Below are 19,872 nucleotides of genomic sequence, written 5' to 3' on the forward strand. Positions count from 1 at the left end.
CTGCACACCCCAGAGCCGGAGCCCACCAACCACAGCAGAAGGACCATGTTTCTCAGCCTCAGCAATGTTAACATGTCTCGACTCCAGCTCCCAGAGTTCCCCAATCAGCATGTGGACTCCAGCTCCCAGAGTTCCCCAATCAGTATGTGGACTCCAGCTCCCAGAGTTCCCCAATCAGTATGTGGACTCCAGCTCCCAGAGTTCCCCAATCAGTATGTGGACTCCAGCTCCCAGAGTTCCCCAATCAGTATGTGGACTCCAGCTCCCAGAGTTCCCCAGCCAGCATGCCATCGCCAACAGGCCTCAATGAGTCAAAGACTCCCTGATACCAACCCCCGCTCCCCGCCAGTCCCCTGCTTCCCCAGGCAGCGCAGGGAGGAGGCCCCTCTGCCGCAGAACTCCTGCTGGAGACCCCCCTTGGAGCACGCAGGGAGGCGAGGAGACAGAGACCACACTGGGCCAAAGGGGCGCCCTCCACTCTCATCCTCGAGGCCAGGTCCCTAGGGCAGGGCGGCCCTGGAGGGAGAAAGGTGGACCTCTGCGCATCTGCGTGCAGGACACCCTTGTCCAGTGGAACGGGGGGCCTGGGGTGGTAAGAGCTGGAGAAGACAGCCACCCTGCGTGCTCACCCGCTTGCACCAGCAGTTCTTCCCTCCTCTCCGCCCCCGCAGGCTTAAAGCTGAGGGCTTCTGGCTTCCCTCAAGGAAGAGCCAGGCAGAGATCCCCTAATTCCAGGTGACACCGGCACCCCAGCCCTCTGCTCTGGAGCTTGCAGGAGGAGCTGCCCTGGGAGTGGCTGAGCCTGGATGGCAGCCCTTTTGAGCCCAGCTCTTGCCTTACGCTCACCTTTGTCCCGCTGTTAATGTCATAGCCACCCAGCTTCCCAGCACACTGCACGATGGGCTTGTCCGGGCGTGCCACGAGGGCACCAATGGCTCGACAGCCTGGGTCCCAGCCTTCCACCCAGGCGACTTGGTCCCCACGGATGCTGCAGGAGGGTACTGCTTTCCGAAGCACCAGCTGCCCATCCTGGAACTTGCCACTGGTGGAGCCCCTCCACCTCCGCCAGGATCTGGACACCCAGGGCCTCCCCCAGGAAGGAGTCTTTGACACAACTCCTGTAGCGGTTCATGCAAGGGACCACATAGTCCCGAGCCAGCTGGCTGACAGGGACGCGCCGGTTGGGGCCCAGGTCTTCCCACCAACACTTGGCCAAGCCCTCGACCTCAGAGCCTCTGGTCTTGAAGGCGGGCCACTTCAGTTCCCAGGTCAACGCCAGCAAGAGAAGGCTGCCGACAGCTGCCCCACTGCCATCCAAGCAGCCTGCTGCCGTGTCCTGGCTGCCCTGGCCCATGATCAAGCCTACTGCGGGGTCCGCCAGGCAGGAACCTTCCATCTCATGGCTCAAGGGCACTCAGTGTGGGCCATCGCCATATTGCCCAGGCCAGTGTGGCACTGCCTGGCACCCAAGAGGTCACCAAACAGCTGGGGGGGCTGGGCCCCTTTGCCTACAGGAGGGAGAGAAGGGCATGAGGTTCACAAGGGCTGAGCTGACTCCATGCTCCCAATTTCCTCCACCCACCCCCCACAAACACCCAGAAAGGAAAGAAGAAAGTAGGGAGGTTAGGAGGGGACTGGCATGAGAACCCGGCACTGCAGAAAAGATCATCCCTCCCATGCCAGGCATGTTGAGGTTTTCCTACTAACAGATTAAGCTACTATTATACCTAATCATTTGGCCAGGTGAAAAGGTTGCAAGTGATTGTCTCCTCTCACGTGCTTCATGCAAATAGCCTGGGGGGAGGGGAGGATCTGCCCGGACTTGTTCTTACTTCTTCTTTTTCTCACTGCTGGAAATGTAGCTCAGCAAGGCTTGCTCCAAAGGGAGCTACGTACTTTAAATGTTTTGCTTTTGTTTTTGCTTTCTGTAAATAAATTATTTTTATAGAAATGCTTGGTGTGTGACTTTTTTGACCTCTCCTGGGCTAAAGGCTTTCCCAGCATCTGCCAACAAGGCATTCCCGGGTCAGGCACTGGATCACAGGCCCCATCATGCCTGGCCTCTCGCCAATATCCCACAAATCCTGAACGGCTGCAGGACCCACCAAACCTCTACCGACGGCCCCATGCCCCAGCTGGAAACCAAGGGAAACCAAGAGCAGCTGCTTGCGAATCCCTGGAGAAGCAAATGAGGCACAACTTCGCTGCCGCCGGCCCCGCAGCCGGTAACCTGCCAGTCGGCGCGTTCCCGGACTCGGCTGCAGAGCGCGCGGGTCTCTCCGCCCAGGGCCGCAACTAGGGGGCAACCGGGGCCTGTGCCCCGGGCGCCACGCTGGGGGGGGGCACCAAAACGGGCACAGAATCCATGTTTGCCCCGGGTGACACAGACCCTAGTTGCGGCGCTGTCTCCGCCGCAGGTCCACCTCCGCTGGGAGAAACGGGACAGGCGGATTGGGGACGGTCTCCCCCCACCCACCAGGAGGAAGACCGTCCACCCGCTGACCGGCCGCACCCGTCGGGCGGTCACCTCCATTGCAGCCGCGGCTTTGCTCGGAAAGGGACTAGTCCTCAGTGCGCAACCAACGGCGCCCTGAAGGAAGGGACTCGCCGCGGCGCTCCCCTCCTGCACTGGAGCAGCCGCGTGTCCTCCTTTTCCCTGCGGCGGCAACCGAAGCACGACCGGGCAGCCTCGCGGGAGCCCGGACTCGCCAGGGGAGTTGGACCGGCTGGCCTACCTCCTCCGGGCCGCCGCGAGCGCAGCCCCGGCCACCGGCGAAGCGGGCTGGAGGCCTAGGGGCGGGCCGGCTCGCTCCCTGGTCCCTAGCCCTGCGACATGTGGCCTGGCTCGCTCCACCGAGTAGAGAAAGTGGGAGCGACCTTCGGGCGGCGCCTGGAGAGGCCTGACCGGTGGGGAGCCTGATAGGGGTCTCTGCTGCTCCGCCCGGCGGATTGTTCCAGGGCGTTAGTGGCGCAACTTCTCTTCTCGCTGGCCCGCTCGGGGGATTCGCTTCCTTGCGGAAGCCGATTTTTAAACGGCGCCTTGATGCCTGATTGCCCGGGAACCCCTGGGGGGTGGAGGACGGCTCCCCGGGTGGCCGAAGGGAGCCTCTACTTCGGGAGCGCGGAAACCGACCGGGGGCAGTGCGGCAGAAAGCCGAAGCGCCCGGGACAGCGTGCTGCTTCCCCGCGGCCGGGCGGACCCCCTCCCCTGGGGCCCGCGCTTGACCCCTCCCGCCCCAGGACGGACCTCTGCTCGCCGTCAGCCGATTTCTCCGCCCGCAGCGACTCGGGGCAGACCTCGCACCTCTTTCCCGTCGGCGGAGGCGCACAGTGTTGAGGTTTTCCTACTAACAGATTAAGCTGCTGTTGTACCTAGTCATTTTGGCCGGGTTAAAAGGTTGTATTAGATTGTCTCCTCTCACGTGCTTCATGCAAAATAGCCTGGGGGAGGAAACCTGCCCGGACTTGTTCTTACTTCCTCTTTTTTTTTCTCTGCCGGCAATGTAGCCAAGCAAGGCTTGCTCCAGGGGAGCAAGTCCTTTAAATGTTTTGCTTTTTTTTTTTCTTTCTGTAAATAAATTATTTTTATAGAAATGCTTGGTGTGTGACTTTTTTGACCTCTCCTGGGCTAAAGGCTTTCCCAGCATCTGCCAACAGGTTATGGGCCCAGTAAGCCCAGTAAAACCCAGAGAGAAAAGAGAGATCAACTCCACACCTCATGCACAATTTAAAGGCAGGTAGCAAAGACCTGTGAAGATTTTCTTTGGAGCCACCTGGAGATTTTCCAGCAACTGCCGGTCTGCAGGACAAAGAAGCTAGCTGAGGTGACTTGCAAAAGAAGGAAGAAGCCATGGCTGCCTCCCAGCCCTCAGCGATGCCTCTGGAGCGCCTATCAGAGACCAACTATTTGAATTGGGCCCTGAAGATGGAGATGTATCTTCGCAGAGAGAATCTTTGGCTGTCAATTGGTGAGTAAACCCCCCAAAATCCCAGTGCTGAATGGCTGAGACAGGATGAGCGGGCTAGAGCCACCATTATCTTGGGAGTTGAGGACAATCAGCTAGTCCACGTGCGAGGCATGCAGTCTGCAAAGCAACTTTAGGACGCTTTGAGAGACTTATATGTAAAGGCAACATCAGGGAGTAAAGTTACTCTGACGAAAAAGCTGTACAGAGCCTACCTTGCAGAAGGAGATAGCCTTCCTGAGCACCTGCATTATATTCAGCAGCTGTTTGTTGAGTTGCAGGAGAGAGGAATAGAATTTACACCTCTCACAAAATCCTATATCCTCCTGTCCTCACTAAATGAAACATGGGACACGCTGATTTGTACCCTGGAGGCTATGCCTGAAGCAGACCTCACCCCATCGTATGTTACACAGCGCTTACTCGCTGAATGGGAGAAGAGAGAGGAAAGATCCCCCCCCCATCTCTTCTGGAAAGCTGCAAGACCAGAAAATTAGGGAAAAGAAGGGAAAGGAACCTGAGGCCACAGCGCTAACAAGCCAGCGATGCTTCACTTGTGGTTCAGCTGGACATTTGCAAAGAGACTGTGCCATGAGACCCAAAAGTAGAAAGACAGAGCAGAAGAACACAAGGGCAACACAGAAGAAGGCTCTTCAGACAACCGAGATTGCACAGGTTGCTGAGAAGGGTAATTCTGATGTATGGGTGTTAGATTCTGGGGCCAGTTGTCATTTATGTAATTGTAAAAGCTCTTTTGTGTCACTGTCTAAAACTGAAAGACAAAGTGTATCTTTGGCTGATGGGTCTGTCACCAAAATTATGGGACAAGGTGACTTGTATTTATCCTGCTTAGGAGAAACTGTAAAAGGTGTGTTGTATGTGCCAAATTTACAATCAAACCTTTTATCTGTGGCACAATTGGCTGCAACAGGGTATATCATAACATTTAAGAAAAATGGTTGTGAGATACGTAAAAATGGGAAATTGTGTGCTACTGGTATGTTAAAAGACTCCTTGTACATTGTGCAAAATGCAAGGAAGCCAAGCTGCAAGGCTGCAGTTGGCAACACACATCATATCATGACCAATGTGTACACCTGATGCACAGGAGATTTGGTCATGCTAATTTCAAGTATATAGCACAAATGCCACAGCTGTGTGCTGACCTAAAGATAAAACCCTGTGATAAATATTTAGACTGTGTAGTTTGCAAAGAATGCAAAACACTGAAAGCTCCTGTGAGTAAGCACAGTGACAGAGTTACAACTAGACCTTTGGAAATTGTACACTCTGACATTATTGGTCCTTTTGCTCCAAGTCTTGGACAAGCAAGGTATGCAATGACCATCATTGATGATTTCTCAAGATACACATTTATCTACATCTTAAAACATAAAGATGAGGCATTTGAGAAATTTAAAAGTTTTGTGACATGGGCAAATGGAAAATTCCCTAGGCCTGTATCTGCACTCCAGTGTGATAGAGGAGGAGAATACCTTTCTCACAAATTCAGAAGGTTCCTAGTGGAAAAAGGGATAGAACAAATTCTTTCTAACCCGTACACCCCTCAGCAAAATGGTGTTGCTGAAAGAAAGGGCAGAACCTTGCAAAACGCGATGGAATGCATGTTAAAAGATTCACGATTATGTTTTAAGTACTGGGGAGAAGCTTTATCGACTGCCACTTATGTTCAGAACAGGTTGTATAACTCTATGATTCAGGACACTCCATTCCATTTGTTTTATGGTGTGAAACCAAAGGTAAGCCATCTTAGAGTGTTTGGTAGCACTGCATGGGTTCACATTCCAAAACAGCAGAGAAGGAAAGGAGGCCCCACAACAAAGAAAGCCATATTTGTTGGCTATGAACAAAGCAGAGGAGCTACAGGTTCATAATGGGAGAGAAATTAATAATTAGCAAAAGCGCTTCTTTTGCTGAACAAAACTGGGGGAGATTAAATTCTAGCTCTCCAGTTGAACTGACCACCACAAGAGAACAGCAAGGACTTGCTGATGGTGATCTTTTGCCTGATGAGGACATTAAACCAGAAAAGCAAACTGAAGATCTGTCTGATGAGGCAGATGCTTCTCAGGAAAGTGATAGGAGTCAAAATTTAAGCCCTGTATTACCTCGCAGATCTCAGAGGAGTAATAAAGGCGTTCCTCCATCACGTTTTCAGGCTGAAACAGTAAAGGCTTTTCACATATTCACAGAACCTGAGTCTTTAGAACAAGTGAATGCTTTACCACCTGAGATTGCACAAAATTGGCATTCTGCCATACAACAGGAATTAGCATCCTTGAAAGAAAATAAAACATGGAAACTGGTAAATCTACCTCCCAATGAACGCTGTCTGGGTTGTAGGTGGGTTTTCAAACTGAAAAGGGATGCTGATGGCAAAATCCAAAAATATAAAGCAAGGTTGGTTGCAAAAGGGTTCACTCGAAGGAAAGATTTAGACTTTGACAAGACTTTTGCACCAGTTACTAAAGGTGAATCAATTAGATTACTGTTAAAAGTTGCTGCACTAAAAGGAATGTCAGTTAACCACTATGACATTCAATGCATTTCTCTATGGTGATTTAGACCACAGATTATACATGCAGCAACCCCCTGGCTATGAAAAAGGGGAGAATCTAGTCTGTGAACTGCAGAAGTCAATCTATGGGTTAAAACAAGCTGCTAGATCCTGGAACCAAAAAGTAGATGAAAAACTGCAGAATTTTGGTTTTGAAAAAGGAAAAGCAGATCCCTGTGTATATATGAAGAAGGACAAACAAGGCTGTATGTATCTGTGCATTTATGTTGATGATTTGCTGCTGTTCACATCAACAGAAAAACAAAGGCTTGATTTTGAAGCCTGCATGAAAAGCCATTTCACATTAAAAAGCCTTGGAATTATAACAACCTAGGTTTGGAAAAACACAGGAAGAAGAATGGTAGCTTTCTGTTAAACCAAAGGGGAGATAATGGTAAAGTAATGTGAATGGAAAGACATATAAAGTTGTCAGAGAAGATTGGTTTGCATCTTAATCTATAGTGTAAAAAGGGGAGTGTTGAGGTTTTCCTACTAACAGATTAAGCTGCTGTTGTACCTAGTCATTTTGGCCGGGTTAAAAGGTTGTATTAGATTGTCTCCTCTCACGTGCTTCATGCAAAATAGCCTGGGGGAGGAAACCTGCCCGGACTTGTTCTTACTTCCTTTTTTTTTTTCTCTGCCGGCAATGTAGCCAAGCAAGGCTTGCTCCAGGGGAGCTAAGTCCTTTAAATGTTTTGCTTTTGTTTTTGCTTTCTGTAAATAAATTATTTTTATAGAAATGCTTGGTGTGTGACTTTTTTGACCTCTCCTGGGCTAAAGGCTTTCCCAGCATCTGCCAACACACAGCACAGGCGGTGCACACGCGCAGCCCCAGCCGCTTCCCTTAGCCTAGCCCGGGTCTGCCCCGGGGGTTTCCCGCGATGCACCCGGCCAAGCGCCCTTGCCAAGCGAAGGGAGTGCTGCACGTGGCACCTGTCAAGCGTCCCGCAGCGTAAGTGCAGCCTTTCCCCCGCTCTCAGCTTTTCTGGGGAGACGGAGCTGTTCGTCCAGATTGGGCAAAATGTTCTCTCTCACACACGCACGGCCCGGGCAAAAATGGTCAGACTGGAGTGGCCGTCGGGGACTTCTGCCGCTGGGCAGAGCAGCTGGCTCCGGGGCGGAAGCTGAGGTCAAGGGAAATACAACCAGCCTGTGAGCAAACTTCCCTGTTTCCAGAACATCTCAGCATGCTATATGCAAAAACAAAAAAAAGACCCAAGGGGGGGATTTCTAGTGGCGTCAAGCACCGAAGAAGAGCTTCCAGTTCTGAAGGGGAACCAGCTGACATCAAGAACCAGATGCTGTTCTGAGAGCAGCTGCACGCATCCCATCACCATGGAAGCCGCCCACCTCTCCTTTCCAGAAATCATTAGCCTTAATTTCCCAAAAGGAAATCCAAGTCGTTTACAGGGAGGCGAAGGAGATGCAGGTGGATAGAAACTGGCAGAGGGGTACTGATTCTCAAGGGTGCAACCTCCCAGGTCCCTTTCTCCACATGCTGCAGGTGAACCAAAGGGGCACCTGCTTCCCTCCTCCCCCGGGCTCGCTGGCTCTGTGCACGCCTCTGACCTAATGAGGCAGGAAGACTGCTTGCCTGTTTCCAGAGAGAGAGTTTTGGGGATGCAGGCAGGCAGGGATCAGATGCCCCTCCGATGCCCAGAACAAGTCCAGGATGGATCGTGCTAGTCCAGGCTAGGTCTCTGAGCAGCCTGGGGCTCCAGGGACAAGGCTGCCCACCCCCAGTTACAACAAAGGTTTATTAAGCTCCTGGATTGCAGAGGGAGTGCCAGAGGTTTGGAGAAGAGCTAATATTTTTCCAATCTTTAAAAAAGGGGGGAAAGTGGACCCAGGAAACTAGCGACCTGTCAGTTTGACATCAATTCCTAAAAAAATCCTAGAAAAAAAATTTGGGGTTGCAAGCAATTAGAAAAGAACAAGGTGACTACTGGAGGTCAGCGTGGGTTTGTTGAAATAGGTTGCACCAAACAATTTTTTTTTTCAACATGACTAGATTAGTAGGCCAAGGGAATGCTGGGAATGTAGCTAGGGTTCAGTAAGGTATTGGGTAAAGTTGACCACAGCCCTCTTCTGTACAAAATGGAACAATGTGGGATGGATGGATGGTCCCACTGAAGATGGATTCACAGTTGGTTGAACCACCACACCTGACATGTGGTCCTATGTCTATATGGGGACCCTCAACACTTTTATAAATGACGTTGACAGGGGAATAGAAGGGACATAGACAATGCAAGCAGAGGGGATAGCTAACACCTCAGCAGACAGGCTCAAAGTTCAGAAAGATCTCGATATGCTTGAACAGTGCGACCTTTCAAACAAAATGCAGTTCAACAGAGAAATGCAGGCTTCTGCAATTAAGAGAAATCAGAGAGGTGGTGCCTAGCTCAGGGATAGTCCTTGTGAGGATCTGGGTGGCCTGGTAGGCACAGACGAACCAGGAGCCAGTTGCCGAAAGAGCCAATGCAGTCTTGAGCAGCATCAACAGATTTTCAAGCTCCCGGTCTGGGGACTGGATCAGAAGACCTTCGGGCCTGCCCCCCCACCCCATGCTACGAACCTAAGTGTCTGGGAGGAGCTTCCTTGGAAGGCACCCATGTAATGATAAGCAGCCCAGCCAAGTTTCAGCCAGCACAGGCTGTTCACAGTTCTTCCCTCTGGAATCCAGCTTGGGTTGCTGTTCTCAGAGTTCAGCTGAGCATGTGCTGGGTTTGACTTCTACCTTTCAAGTCCACCAGAGTTTTCAGGACACGGTCACAGCGAGGTAAGAGGTCATTTGCGACCGAGAAGAGCCTCCTTCCTGGGAACCTCTTTGGGGATCCCTGCCCCCAATTTGTTCGCTAATTTGGACGAAGAGACAAGAATCCTTTCATTTCACAAGAGGTGTTCCAAGGATTAACTGGAAAACTGATCTTTTAACTGTTGCTCTTTATTTTTTGATAGTTTTCCAATTTGCTTTTTCTGTTTGTGTTTTAACTTGTTTGGTTACAGGCAAATGTGATAATGCATGTCAATTGTGGAGAACTGGGATGAGAGTTTAGCTTGAATTAAGTATACTATTACATAAGCATTCTTTTATATGGTACTGCATGTTTTCAGTTGATGGCTTCTTTAAAAAAGGAATGCTGATTTGTTATTAAACGGCTATAGAATTTGTGCCAAGAACAAAGACAGTAGAGTCAAGGATCCGGTGCTTCCTTCTCTCCCTCTTTCTGCAGTAAAGTACAGGGCCAGCTCATTAGAATAACAATTAGAGCCTTGACAACTGAATTGAAATCTGCTGTGGTGCATTCCAAAGCAGCATCTGTGATCTTTTCACACCATGAAAGATACCCATTTCTCCCTTGGAGTTTGCATCTACCTTCTACCTAAGACCCATGAAACATTGGAGGTCTTGCTCTTGCCTCATCTGGGAGCGAGAGACCAGTGACTCACTGTAACCACTACCTTTGGGAAATAAAACAATCCTTCCGATCCTCTCCAGTTATGGGTGTTTATTGGGTGAATTTCCCATCACAAATCCAGGCCTTTTTTCACACCTTGCACACAAGTATGTGCAGGGACATTGGGCAAACTGTTCCCCAACAACCAAGCCTGAGCTTCCCAGTAGTGGAGGAAAAGATCCACCACCTGAGTTAAGAAAAGTGGGTGATACTGGGGGGGGGGGGGGAGCTTTTTGCTTAGCTCCTTGTGCAGAGAAACAAGGGCATGCCTTCTGCACCTTGCAGCAACGGTGGACCATGGTTTTAAAAGGTTACAGAAATCATGGAGAAAACCACTCCCACCACCCAAAGGCACACTGGACATGCAGCAGCACCAGGACCATCTGAGTGCAGAAGGGCAGCTCAAGGGGTCCCTGTCCTAGGCCTGGCCCAGCTTCACTCACAATGGAGAAGGGGAGAGCAACTACCTTAAGGCTCCCAAAGCAGATCTCTGATCAGCCACGGATAGAAACTGACTCCTTAATGGAAGGAGTGGCAGCCCAGAAACAGCCTGGAATCCTCCCCCATGACCAGCACTTATTTTGGTCCTACCAGCAGCCTGCCCTACATTTGAGTCGCCTTCTCCGTTTTCCTGCTGCTTGGTTTCTTTTTTTAATCATGTGGCATAGCAGTTCCGTGTTCATGCTGCTTTTTCTTGCTGGGAAATCCTTGTGAGGTCCAGCAGCCAGATGTGTAGACCATTTAGCCGTGACAAGTCACGTTGCCCGGGGTGCACCGCGAGGAGGCTAGCCTACCTTGCACCGAGTTGGGCTGAGAGAGGGACTGGTCCAGGGTCACCCAGCCAGCCTTCGTGCCTAAGGCGGGACTAGAACTCACAGACTCCTGGTTTCTAGCCCAGCACCTCCACCACTAGACCAAACTGGCTGCTTAGTTAGCATACACCTACTGCTTCAAAAGAAAAAGGCATCACCATTCTGACATTTGTAAAAGGAAGAAAAAACATTTTATGTAGGAGAATCAGTTTCACAGCCTTCAAGTTGAAAGGAATGTTTGCATTTAAAGAAAAAAAATGAACTAGAAGATCTGGGTTATAAACTGCTTCTAACTATCAGCTGTTCAACTCTGGGCTGAAAGCAACCCTTTATCCGAAGAACCCGTCCCGTCCTTCCACAAAGCTGAAGGGAATCAAACCAGAACCAAAGAGAGGATCTGCGGAAGCAACTAAGTTGGGGTAGCAAGCGCAGGGACACACAAAGTGACCGCGTTTCTGCCCTGACACAGAAAGTAATAAATAACAAAGGTAAACATGACACTTAAAAATAAAACCCAAACAAGGTCCCCTTTTCCTCTTGCTCTTTTGGGGGGAGGGGGAAAGGGGGGCTCAGCTGGAAGAAAGACGGAGAGGAAGTGAAACATTCCTAGATCTACCGGTGCAGCACACAAGAAGCACCAGCTCCTATATCCTAGCAGAAAACAGCAGCAGACCCCAGCTCCCGATCAGATGCTCAAATCCCCATTATGTGACTATAAAACTAGGAGGGGGGCAGGGAGGAGAAATCCCCCGACTCAGAGCACCCGCCCTCCCTGCATCAGGGGTGAGGTCAGCCATTATCAGAAGTAGCTGCTAACAGGAAGAAGCCCTAAGTCATCCCTGCAATTCTACCCTTGGTTTTGCTTTCCTTCGTCAACGAACCAGCAAGGATTTCTCACCTAACAAACTCCTCCAGACTGACGCGGCTTGCCATCGTCTGGAACCGAGCATCGTCCTGGATGGCTTTCAAAGCCCGGAGCCCTCGGGACACGCGCAAACGTGGACCAGCGCACAGGAGGCTTTTAGGAAAGAGCTCCCGGCCCTCGGCACGTTCCCACTGGAGAAAGGAGCCTTCCTGAGAAAGGGAGGGAGCCAGGCTTGGCCAAAGCGCTAGGAGCAGCCGTTGCAGCTGGGGTCCTGCTGGGGGGGGGCTCACTCCTCGACGTTGCAGTCTCTCGTGAGACCCCCACCAAGCCATCACCTCCGGGACCCGAACAGCTCTCACTGCAGAGGGGCCACAAGCCCAGCAGCACTGGCCACAGGAGCAGAGGGCTGGGGGCAATTCAACAACCTTGTGGCTTTCTCCCTCTCCTTTCAACAAAATCCCAGGGCTGCGTTCTTTGGAAGCGGAAGGTGCTTTGTCAACCCCGGGCTTTCAGCGCTCACAGGCTTTTCGTGGTGGGGCCTGGTCAAAGGTTTTAACGGTGCAGACTTCTTGCAACACTTGACAACATGCAGGAATCCCACCTCACCCCAACAGACGGCTGTCAAGATTTCACGCGGGGACCCAGATACCCCTACTGCTTCCCACAGAAGCAGAGGAGCGGGGACTCTTCTTCCGCAGCTGGGGGCTCCTTGCAGCAGACTCAGACCAAGGCACATCATCCAGGACGGGGCTCAAAGAAATGGCCAGAAGACAGCCTTTCCCATCCCACCCACACCATGCAAAAAACACACAAAAACCTAAGACCCCCAACTCAATCTGCCCACTGGCCTGGGCCGGCCCAGCTGCTGCAGCCCCAGGAGGAGAGAGGGTGGCAAGGGACTGCAACATGCGCAGGCCATGGTGCTGGCCAAGCAGAAGAGGTGCCTGGAAAGCAAAACAAGGGCAGGGAAATGCCACCACCCTGCAGTCCCTGTGTAAGTGGGCCTGGAGAGGAGATGCGCACGCACCAGACAGTCCCAAGGGGAGTGCCGGAGACACTCCAAGCAGGCCAAAGCTCCCGCTCCCTCACGAACCCCTGCCTCAGCCGTGATCCAACCTACCCCCCCAGCCCCCAACGTCTAGAAGCAGACTGAAATTAAGCGTAACGTGAAGCAAGCCAAGGGCTCAGAGACAGGGAGGGAACACAGAAGTGCAGCATCTAGGAAGGGACACAGGTGCCTCCTTCTGAATCAGAGCGATGGGCTGTCATTCAGCTGGGAACAGCTGCGGAGTGCAGAAGCAATTACCCCAAGGGCCAAGAAGGCTCCACACCCTCTGGGGAGCAACCCCCTTCGGGGAGCAGGGGTGCACAAGGGTGGGAAGGGGATCGGCCTAAGGAGAACCTGCAGCTGCTAGTGCCAACCCTCCACTGGGAAGCCTGAGAGCCGAACTCACAACCTTTCGCCTTAGACGGGGGGCAAGGGAAGGGGAAGAAGGCAGCAGCGTGGAGGTGCAGCAGGGTCTTCAGCCCACAGGGCCGGTGGCTGTGGAGAGCTGGACGAAGAGGAGGCTTCATGCAGCCCTGGGTTCCGAGCAGCAGAGTCCTGGCACTGAGGAAAGAGGGGGAGGAGGGTGGGCAAAGGGCCGGTAGAAGCGCACACAGAGAAGGGCCCTGCAGAGGCACCCGCCCTTCACACTGCTCCCTGGGGGCTGGCCTCGTGGCCGAAGCCCCCCAGTCTCTGGCCATGTGGTGGCCGGGAACTGTCTGCCAAGGCTCCCCATTCCTGCTCAAAGGATGTTCTGAGGGAAAGGGGCTCATGGGCACTTCTTGCCCGTGGCTCCAATGCATGGGGGCTAAGCCAGGCCGTGGGGGGAGGCACTTCCATGGCACCCCTTTTCTGAAATGGAATTTGAGGAGGAAGAGGAAGAGTCCCCTGCCCACACACCCCCAGTCCAGAATCCAGCACAGGAGGCATGGACGCACTGAATGGCAGGAGATACCAGAGTCCAGAGTGGCGCAACCACCACTCTCATCTACCCCAGCCCAGTGGGCTTGGGCAGACCTTCCAAGGCACCCCACCCTTCCCTGCTTTGCCGCAGCCCAGGTCTGGGTCTTCCTTGGCCACGGACACCAGCTCTCCAGAACCATGGCTGGCTCCAGGCCTCATGTCTCGTGGCTCACCTGGGCCAAAAGCCGCCCTCCTGCCCCCAGCAGCTCCCAGCCTTACCTCGCAAGCACCTCCCAGCCTGTGGGGTCCCGGGCCCTAGCAGGTGCACCGCTGCCAAGTCCGGGCCTGGCTGCTCTGAGGCTGCCGCAGCTGCCGCAAGGACACATCCCCGTACTGGATCCCTGAGCCCATCCTCTCTGGGTCAAGCTCGCCTGGTGTGGGGGGGGACACGAAGGTACCAATGGCGTTGGCCACTGCCTTCCACAGCCAAGCCAAGCCCCATGACCTCCAGTTTGCTTCCAAAGCCGTTTGCCACATGGATCAACTTACCAAAGGAGAGTCTGGGCAGCTCTAAAGCAGCCTTCTAGCCCTGCCACATTGGGGACTTAGAGCTACCCAAATTCCTAACTAGCCCAAAGCCACTTCAATAGGAATTTTGAACTCTGAGAACATGTGAGTTCACCCAAAGCCACCCCACATTTCTAGGGCCTCAGTGCTGCTGCTCTAAAGGTTTCTGTATTCCTGAGACCAGGCCTGAACCAACAATGGGAGAAGCCAGCGTGCAGTCCTTCCAGAGGAAGCTTTGCTTCAAGGCTGCCAGTCCCTCAGTAGAGTTGCTGCCCTTTTGGGACCCATTTTTGCTGGTAGGAAATATTAGCTGGAAGTATTAGAGTTCAGCCTTTGCTATTATGCAGCAGGCAGTACTCCCAGAGGAGATCTGCATTGGTCCCAAGCAGCTCAACCAGAACTGGGGCCATTTGCATCCAAAGCGGGGGCCTCCTTTCCCTTTGGGAATCACTCAGGAAAGACTTTCCAAGAGCTAGTTATTTTCTCTAAAGCCCCTTACGATGCACCTTGCCAGAATTCCATCCACCCACCCAGTCCAATAACTCATAGAAGGCCTGCTAAGTTCAGGGGTGCTGGAATAGGTGGGCTTTCCCTGGGGCAGCCACCACTCTTTGGAACACTCTCCCTCCCCAGGTATGCCAGGCCTCCACCAACCGCTAAGCTGCATCCTTTCTGTAAGCCTTCGGACCCAGCAGATTGAGGGATTCACTGGAAGACTTGTACTCCTAACTGCAGAACAGTTTTCATACTTGTATGCCACCCAGCATCCTAAAAAAAAGAAATCACGGAGGAAGACACACCTGATTCAATTTTGTTCAGTATGGTCCGTGCACATTTTAGGAAGGCTTCTTCTACGTTCTCTCCGGTCAAGGCACTGGTCTCAAGAAACATCAGCTCTGCCAGATGAGAAGACAGCTCTGAGGACGACCACGGCTATAAGGCTTCCATGTACATGCTGCCCTTTGGACCCGCAACCGAGCCTAGTTAAAGCAAAGAAGCGGCGGGAGGACCCTTCCTCCCAGCTCCAGGACGGACTCTCCCCCTTGGCAGAAGGGTTCAGGCCATGGAGTAGAGGGCGGGGTTCCTGCGGGACCAGGTCCAGTCCTCCCAAGGTTGTCAGAAGCTCCCTCCCCCACCAGCGGACTGATGCTGGGCAAAGCAAGCCAGCAGCTGACCTGAGCTGGCTGACCCCAACCCCAAAGCGGTCTCTCGAGCCACTCTCGGCAGCAGCTCAAAAGGCCAACTCCCTGCTTCGCCCCGGCAGGGCAACCACACAGACAGCTCAGGAAGGGAGCTGAGAGCAACTGCTCTCGCCTCAGCCCAGTGGCTCTTAGGTGCTCACGGTGGAAGCAAGGCTCCCTCCAGCACCCCCCCCCACACACACACATTACCATTCTCCTGAGCAAAACGGGAAGCTTCCAAAAAAGTGACCTCCCGGTCAGCCTCCAAATCCTTCTTGTTGCCACACAGAATAATAACAATATTGAGGCTGGCCAGAGTCCGGGCATCAGTTAGCCAGTTGGTCAAGGCATTGTAGGTCTCTCTGCTGCAACACAGGATGGAGGAAAGGATGCGTGCGTGCCTGGGAAACTCAAGAGAGGCCTTGTCACCAGGATTGAGCAAAAACGGATTTCTGCACGAGCTGCTGTGCTGGCTTCCTCCCCCAAATCCACCCTGCTGCCCTGCCAGTGACTTAGCCACTCTGCATGTCAAGGCCCCCTCTTCCCTGCACCATAAGCTCCTCTGAGAAACAGCGTAATGGCTTTTCTTTTACAATGAAAATTGTCTGTGAAGAGCAGTAGCAGGAACAGCCTCTTCCCAGGAATTCCTATCACCGAAAAGTAAGATAACGACTGCAAACGCTCACCTCGTGATATCATAGACTAAAAGTGCCCCGGCTGCACCCCTGTAATAGCTTCTAGTCACAGACCTAGAGAGAAAATAATCAAGGTTTCATACAGTTAGGGCACACAAGGCATAATGCAAATATTTGAAGTAGCAATCTTATACATGCTAACTCAAGCTTTATTTCTAAGTGGGTTCTAAAATGCTGGATTGCACAGTTAGAGCTCTGATTACTCTGAATTCTTCTTTGAAATATAAACATTCTCTTGGCCGATATTTGAGATAAGTTCGGACTTTAGCATTCTTTGTTTCAAAGAAGACTTCAAAAACTGGAGTGGCATCTGAAGCCTTGCACAAACAAGACTTATGCTATGTAATCTGGAGGGAAATTCTCCTCCCCTCCCCACACACATCCCTGACATCTTTTAAAAAACATTTTAGAAATTTAACATCTGGTGTATGAAACGAATAACGTCAACCACAAAATTCAGCAGATGGCTGATCTTGCAAGCTTGTATGAATAAGTACAATGCAGCTTTTCATGAAAATCTACTGTATAAATATCCTACGATCCCAAATCTAAAAGCAGTTACTCAAAAACATTTAAAAACACCTCCCTGTGCCCTTCCCAGTCTGGCATGAGACACCGCACAGGCTTGTCTTTCAGTGCCTGGAGTGTCCCACTGTTCGGGCATGACAAGCAGGGGATGCCACCCTGTTCCTACTTTCCCCAAGCTGACCATCAGCACATTACCTGGAATTTTAGGCTTCCTTATTAACTTTTTAATAAAGGTGATATTAGCATTTAAGCATGGCATCCATGCTTTCTTTTCAAGTTCAAGAAGCCATGTTTTCCTTTTACCCAAAACCCTTCCTTCCTTCCTTTCAAAACTAGCCCTTTCAGCAGCTAAACAATAGAGAGCATATTCTGAAAGTCCTCAAATACACTTGCCAGTTTTAAGATGATTCAAACCCTGATGCGAAAGGGGCTGACATAACGCATAAATTTGCCACTTGTGGAATGTTATCAAACAATAAGACATTGATTACATGTGAGAATTGAACAACAGAAAACATGGATTCTAATGTTTTCTATTGTTCAATTCTCACAAGTAATCAATGTCTTTTATTGTTTGATTACTTGCTTTACGATGTATCAGACATACCAAATGGATGTATCATTTGTCTCTGTACCTGATAAAAGGACTTGACCGCCTCCATAATGAATGCTTTTGCTTTTGCCTGAATTGCTGCGTGATTCCTGCTTTCCGGTAGGCAAAAGCCACTTTGCAAAGTTAGCCTCTCCCCCAAATTCAGGGACCAGGTTTTTATCAGCTCCACACCAAACCCGGGGTGCCTGAGTTTCTAGGCAACAAGCAGACTCCCGCTTTTCAGTGGAGGGGGAGCCGCTCCCTCTACAGAGAATCCGAAGGGAGGTGAGGCTGGGCTCCTGGGGAATGAGTGGCTCACCTGAACCGCTCCTGCCCCGCCGTGTCCCAGATCTGCAGCTTCACTGTTTTGCCACCGACGTTCACCACCTTTGATCCAAATTCCACCCCAATAGTGTGATTGGAATCCTGCTTAACTGCAGGCGCGCCGAGAGGAAGAAAGGACAGCGGGTGACGCGCGGAGACGGGCGCAGCCAAAGCAGGGCCGGAGGAAGGGAGGGAGAGAGGCCCGGAGCTTTAAACGCGAGGCTCGGCGAAGCGGGGATGCCGGCGAGCGAAGCGGGGGAACGGCCCCGGGGATGCGGGGAGCCGGGCGGCGGCCGCGCGCTTCTTCCGTCGCGGGGAGAGAATCCGGGAGGCGCCGCCTGCAGCCCCCGCGCTCTCCCCAACGACACCCGCATCGCGGGGCTCCCGGCAAAGGCAGGGCCGAGGCGGGGGGCTCGGAGGGGACGAGCCACAGCCGCCCGGGGGCGCGGGAAGCCCCCCATTTCTGCGCCCGGCCCGACCTGGCTCCTCCCTCGCGCCAGCCGGGGAAGCACTTCCACGCCGCCAGGCCCGGCCCGGCCCGGCCGAAGGGAGGGCGGGTCAAGGCGCGGTCCCGGGCAGCCCCCCGCGCGCCCCTCCCCCCCGGCGACTCACACTTGCTCTCGATGAACTGGTGCAGTAGGCAGGACTTCCCGGTGCCCGCGCTCCCGATCACCAGGAACTTGAAGAGGAAATCTGCAGGGGGAGAGAGAGAGGGGGAGGCTTTGGAGAAGCCGCGGCGGCGGCGGCGGCGGCGGCGGCGCCCCCCACGTCCCCGCCGCGCTCCCGCCGCTCACGTACCGTAGGTCTCCGACATGGTGGGCGACACGGCAGCCCTCTGCTCCGCCAGTCCGGCGGCCTCGCTCCTCGCGCAATATGGCGGCGCCCAGGGAGCCGGCCGAGATGGGGGCGACGCGGGGAGATGACGTCGCGCGCCGCACAGAGCTGCCCCTGGCGGCCCCGCGAGGAGCTGCGCCCGCCTTCACCCCCGCCGGACCCCCTTCTGGGCATTCTGGTTTTGGGGGGAGGTTGAAGGCCGCCGGAGAGCCCCGCTCTAAAAGAAGAGAGGGGGCTGGGTCAGCAAAGGGGCCGAGCGCGCCCGGCCGGCTCGGGGGAAACCCCCACCCCCGCCGCCAGTGGGGAGGTCAAGGGACCCTCCTCTGAGAAAGTGGGGCTGCTGTCCCAGTTGCCAGGTTGCAGTCAGGGCCCGGAGACCTCTGGGCCAGTGGCGCTCTTAGTGCCTATCCAGTCACCACAAAGCCACTGATCTTGGGAGGAACAATTAACCCTCCCGCAGGAGGGGCTGGCAGGAATGGGCAAGCAGCCAGCCCAGCAGGTGCCCAGAGGGATGCCCCCCCACTCACTTCATATGTGAGGCTGTGGGGAGCTGCCGGAATGGCCTACCATGCTGGCTGGGGTGACGGGAAGTTTGATCCCACATGGCTGGGGGGGGGTTGTGCCTAGAGGACCAGCCTGCATGTAGAATTTCCAGCTTGACACAGCCCAAGGCATTTCAAGGAAGGCCAGAGGGGGCAGGAGTCTTTCTGTGTGGCTTGATAAGCATTACGAGAGGGGATGGCTGGGGCCGCAGAAGCCCTGCTTTGCCACCCAGGCCAGCAGTTACTGCAGACTGCTGACTGAGCTGGCAGGAGACAGCCACACCCCAGGGACAGTGGGCAGCCTGCCTTGGCCTGCTGAAACTGGAATGCCAGCCTGTGGGGAGACAGTGGCTAGGCAGCTGGACCCTCCCCCACACCTCGCTGAGCCCTTCCCCTCCCCCCTGCACAGGCTCTTGCAAGCCCGCTCTGTGAGGCTGGCAGGAGAAGCAAGTTGGTCTTGGCAAGAACCACCTGTCTCTACCAGGCAAACAGCCGTGCCCGGCAGACGCTCAGGGGCAGGGTGCAGCTGGGCACTTCCTCCTCCTCATGCTGAGTCCTGCAGCCAGCAGGGAGAGGCAAGGGGCCAGAGAACCCAGGAGGCAACTTAGGGGTTCACGAGATCTCCCCACCCCCCCTCTCTAGAAAAGAATTATAGAAGGATAGAATGCTGGAGTTGGAAGGGACCTCAGAGATCTTCTAGTCCAACCCCCTGCCCAGGCAGGAATCCTCTGACCCTCAGAAAACAACTTGAAACCTCCAGGGATGGAGCCCTGACAACCCCAGCTGACCAGGTGCTGTCCTCACTCCCCCTCCTGGGAAGGACCCCATGGCATTTGGACCTGCTGCCGCTGGACAGGGCTCTCCACCAAGCAGCTGAGCGTGAGCCACATTCACTGGAGGAGCCAGGCTGGCCCGGACTTGGCCCATGAGCAGAGGTGCGGCAGACAACCCCCCCTTGGGCGCCTCTGCCTAGAAAGTCA

General features: G+C 53.5%; 1 protein-coding gene across 1 annotated transcript; it reads right to left on the minus strand.

Annotated features, from left to right (window-relative positions):
- Positions 1–10,926: 10,926 nt before the first annotated feature.
- Positions 10,927–18,459, minus strand: RAB4B (RAB4B, member RAS oncogene family). Its single transcript, XM_063312447.1, has 8 exons — positions 18,315–18,459; positions 18,129–18,209; positions 17,512–17,626; positions 16,064–16,126; positions 15,588–15,742; positions 14,997–15,092; positions 13,909–14,060; positions 10,927–13,290 (listed from the first exon to the last, which is right to left on the minus strand). The coding sequence occupies exons 1-7, from the start codon at positions 18,328–18,330 to the stop codon at positions 13,945–13,947; spliced, it is 642 nt and encodes a 213-aa protein (XP_063168517.1). The 5' UTR covers positions 18,331–18,459; the 3' UTR covers positions 10,927–13,290; positions 13,909–13,944.
- Positions 18,460–19,872: the final 1,413 nt, after the last annotated feature.

Source organism: Candoia aspera, chromosome 10 (assembly GCF_035149785.1).
Source record: "Candoia aspera isolate rCanAsp1 chromosome 10, rCanAsp1.hap2, whole genome shotgun sequence".
NCBI lineage: Eukaryota > Metazoa > Chordata > Lepidosauria > Squamata > Boidae > Candoia > Candoia aspera.

Excerpts from the sequence above, each read along its gene's own strand:
- RAB4B (XM_063312447.1), bottom strand. Across the intron at positions 17,627-18,128 it reads CCAGTTCATCGAGAGCAAGT|TTAAGCAGGATTCCAATCAC; the intron begins GTGAGTCGCCGG and ends GCGCGCCTGCAG. Across the intron at positions 14,061-14,996 it reads ACTGAACAAAATTGAATCAG|GCGAGCTTGACCCAGAGAGG; the intron begins GTGTGTCTTCCT and ends CCCCCACACCAG.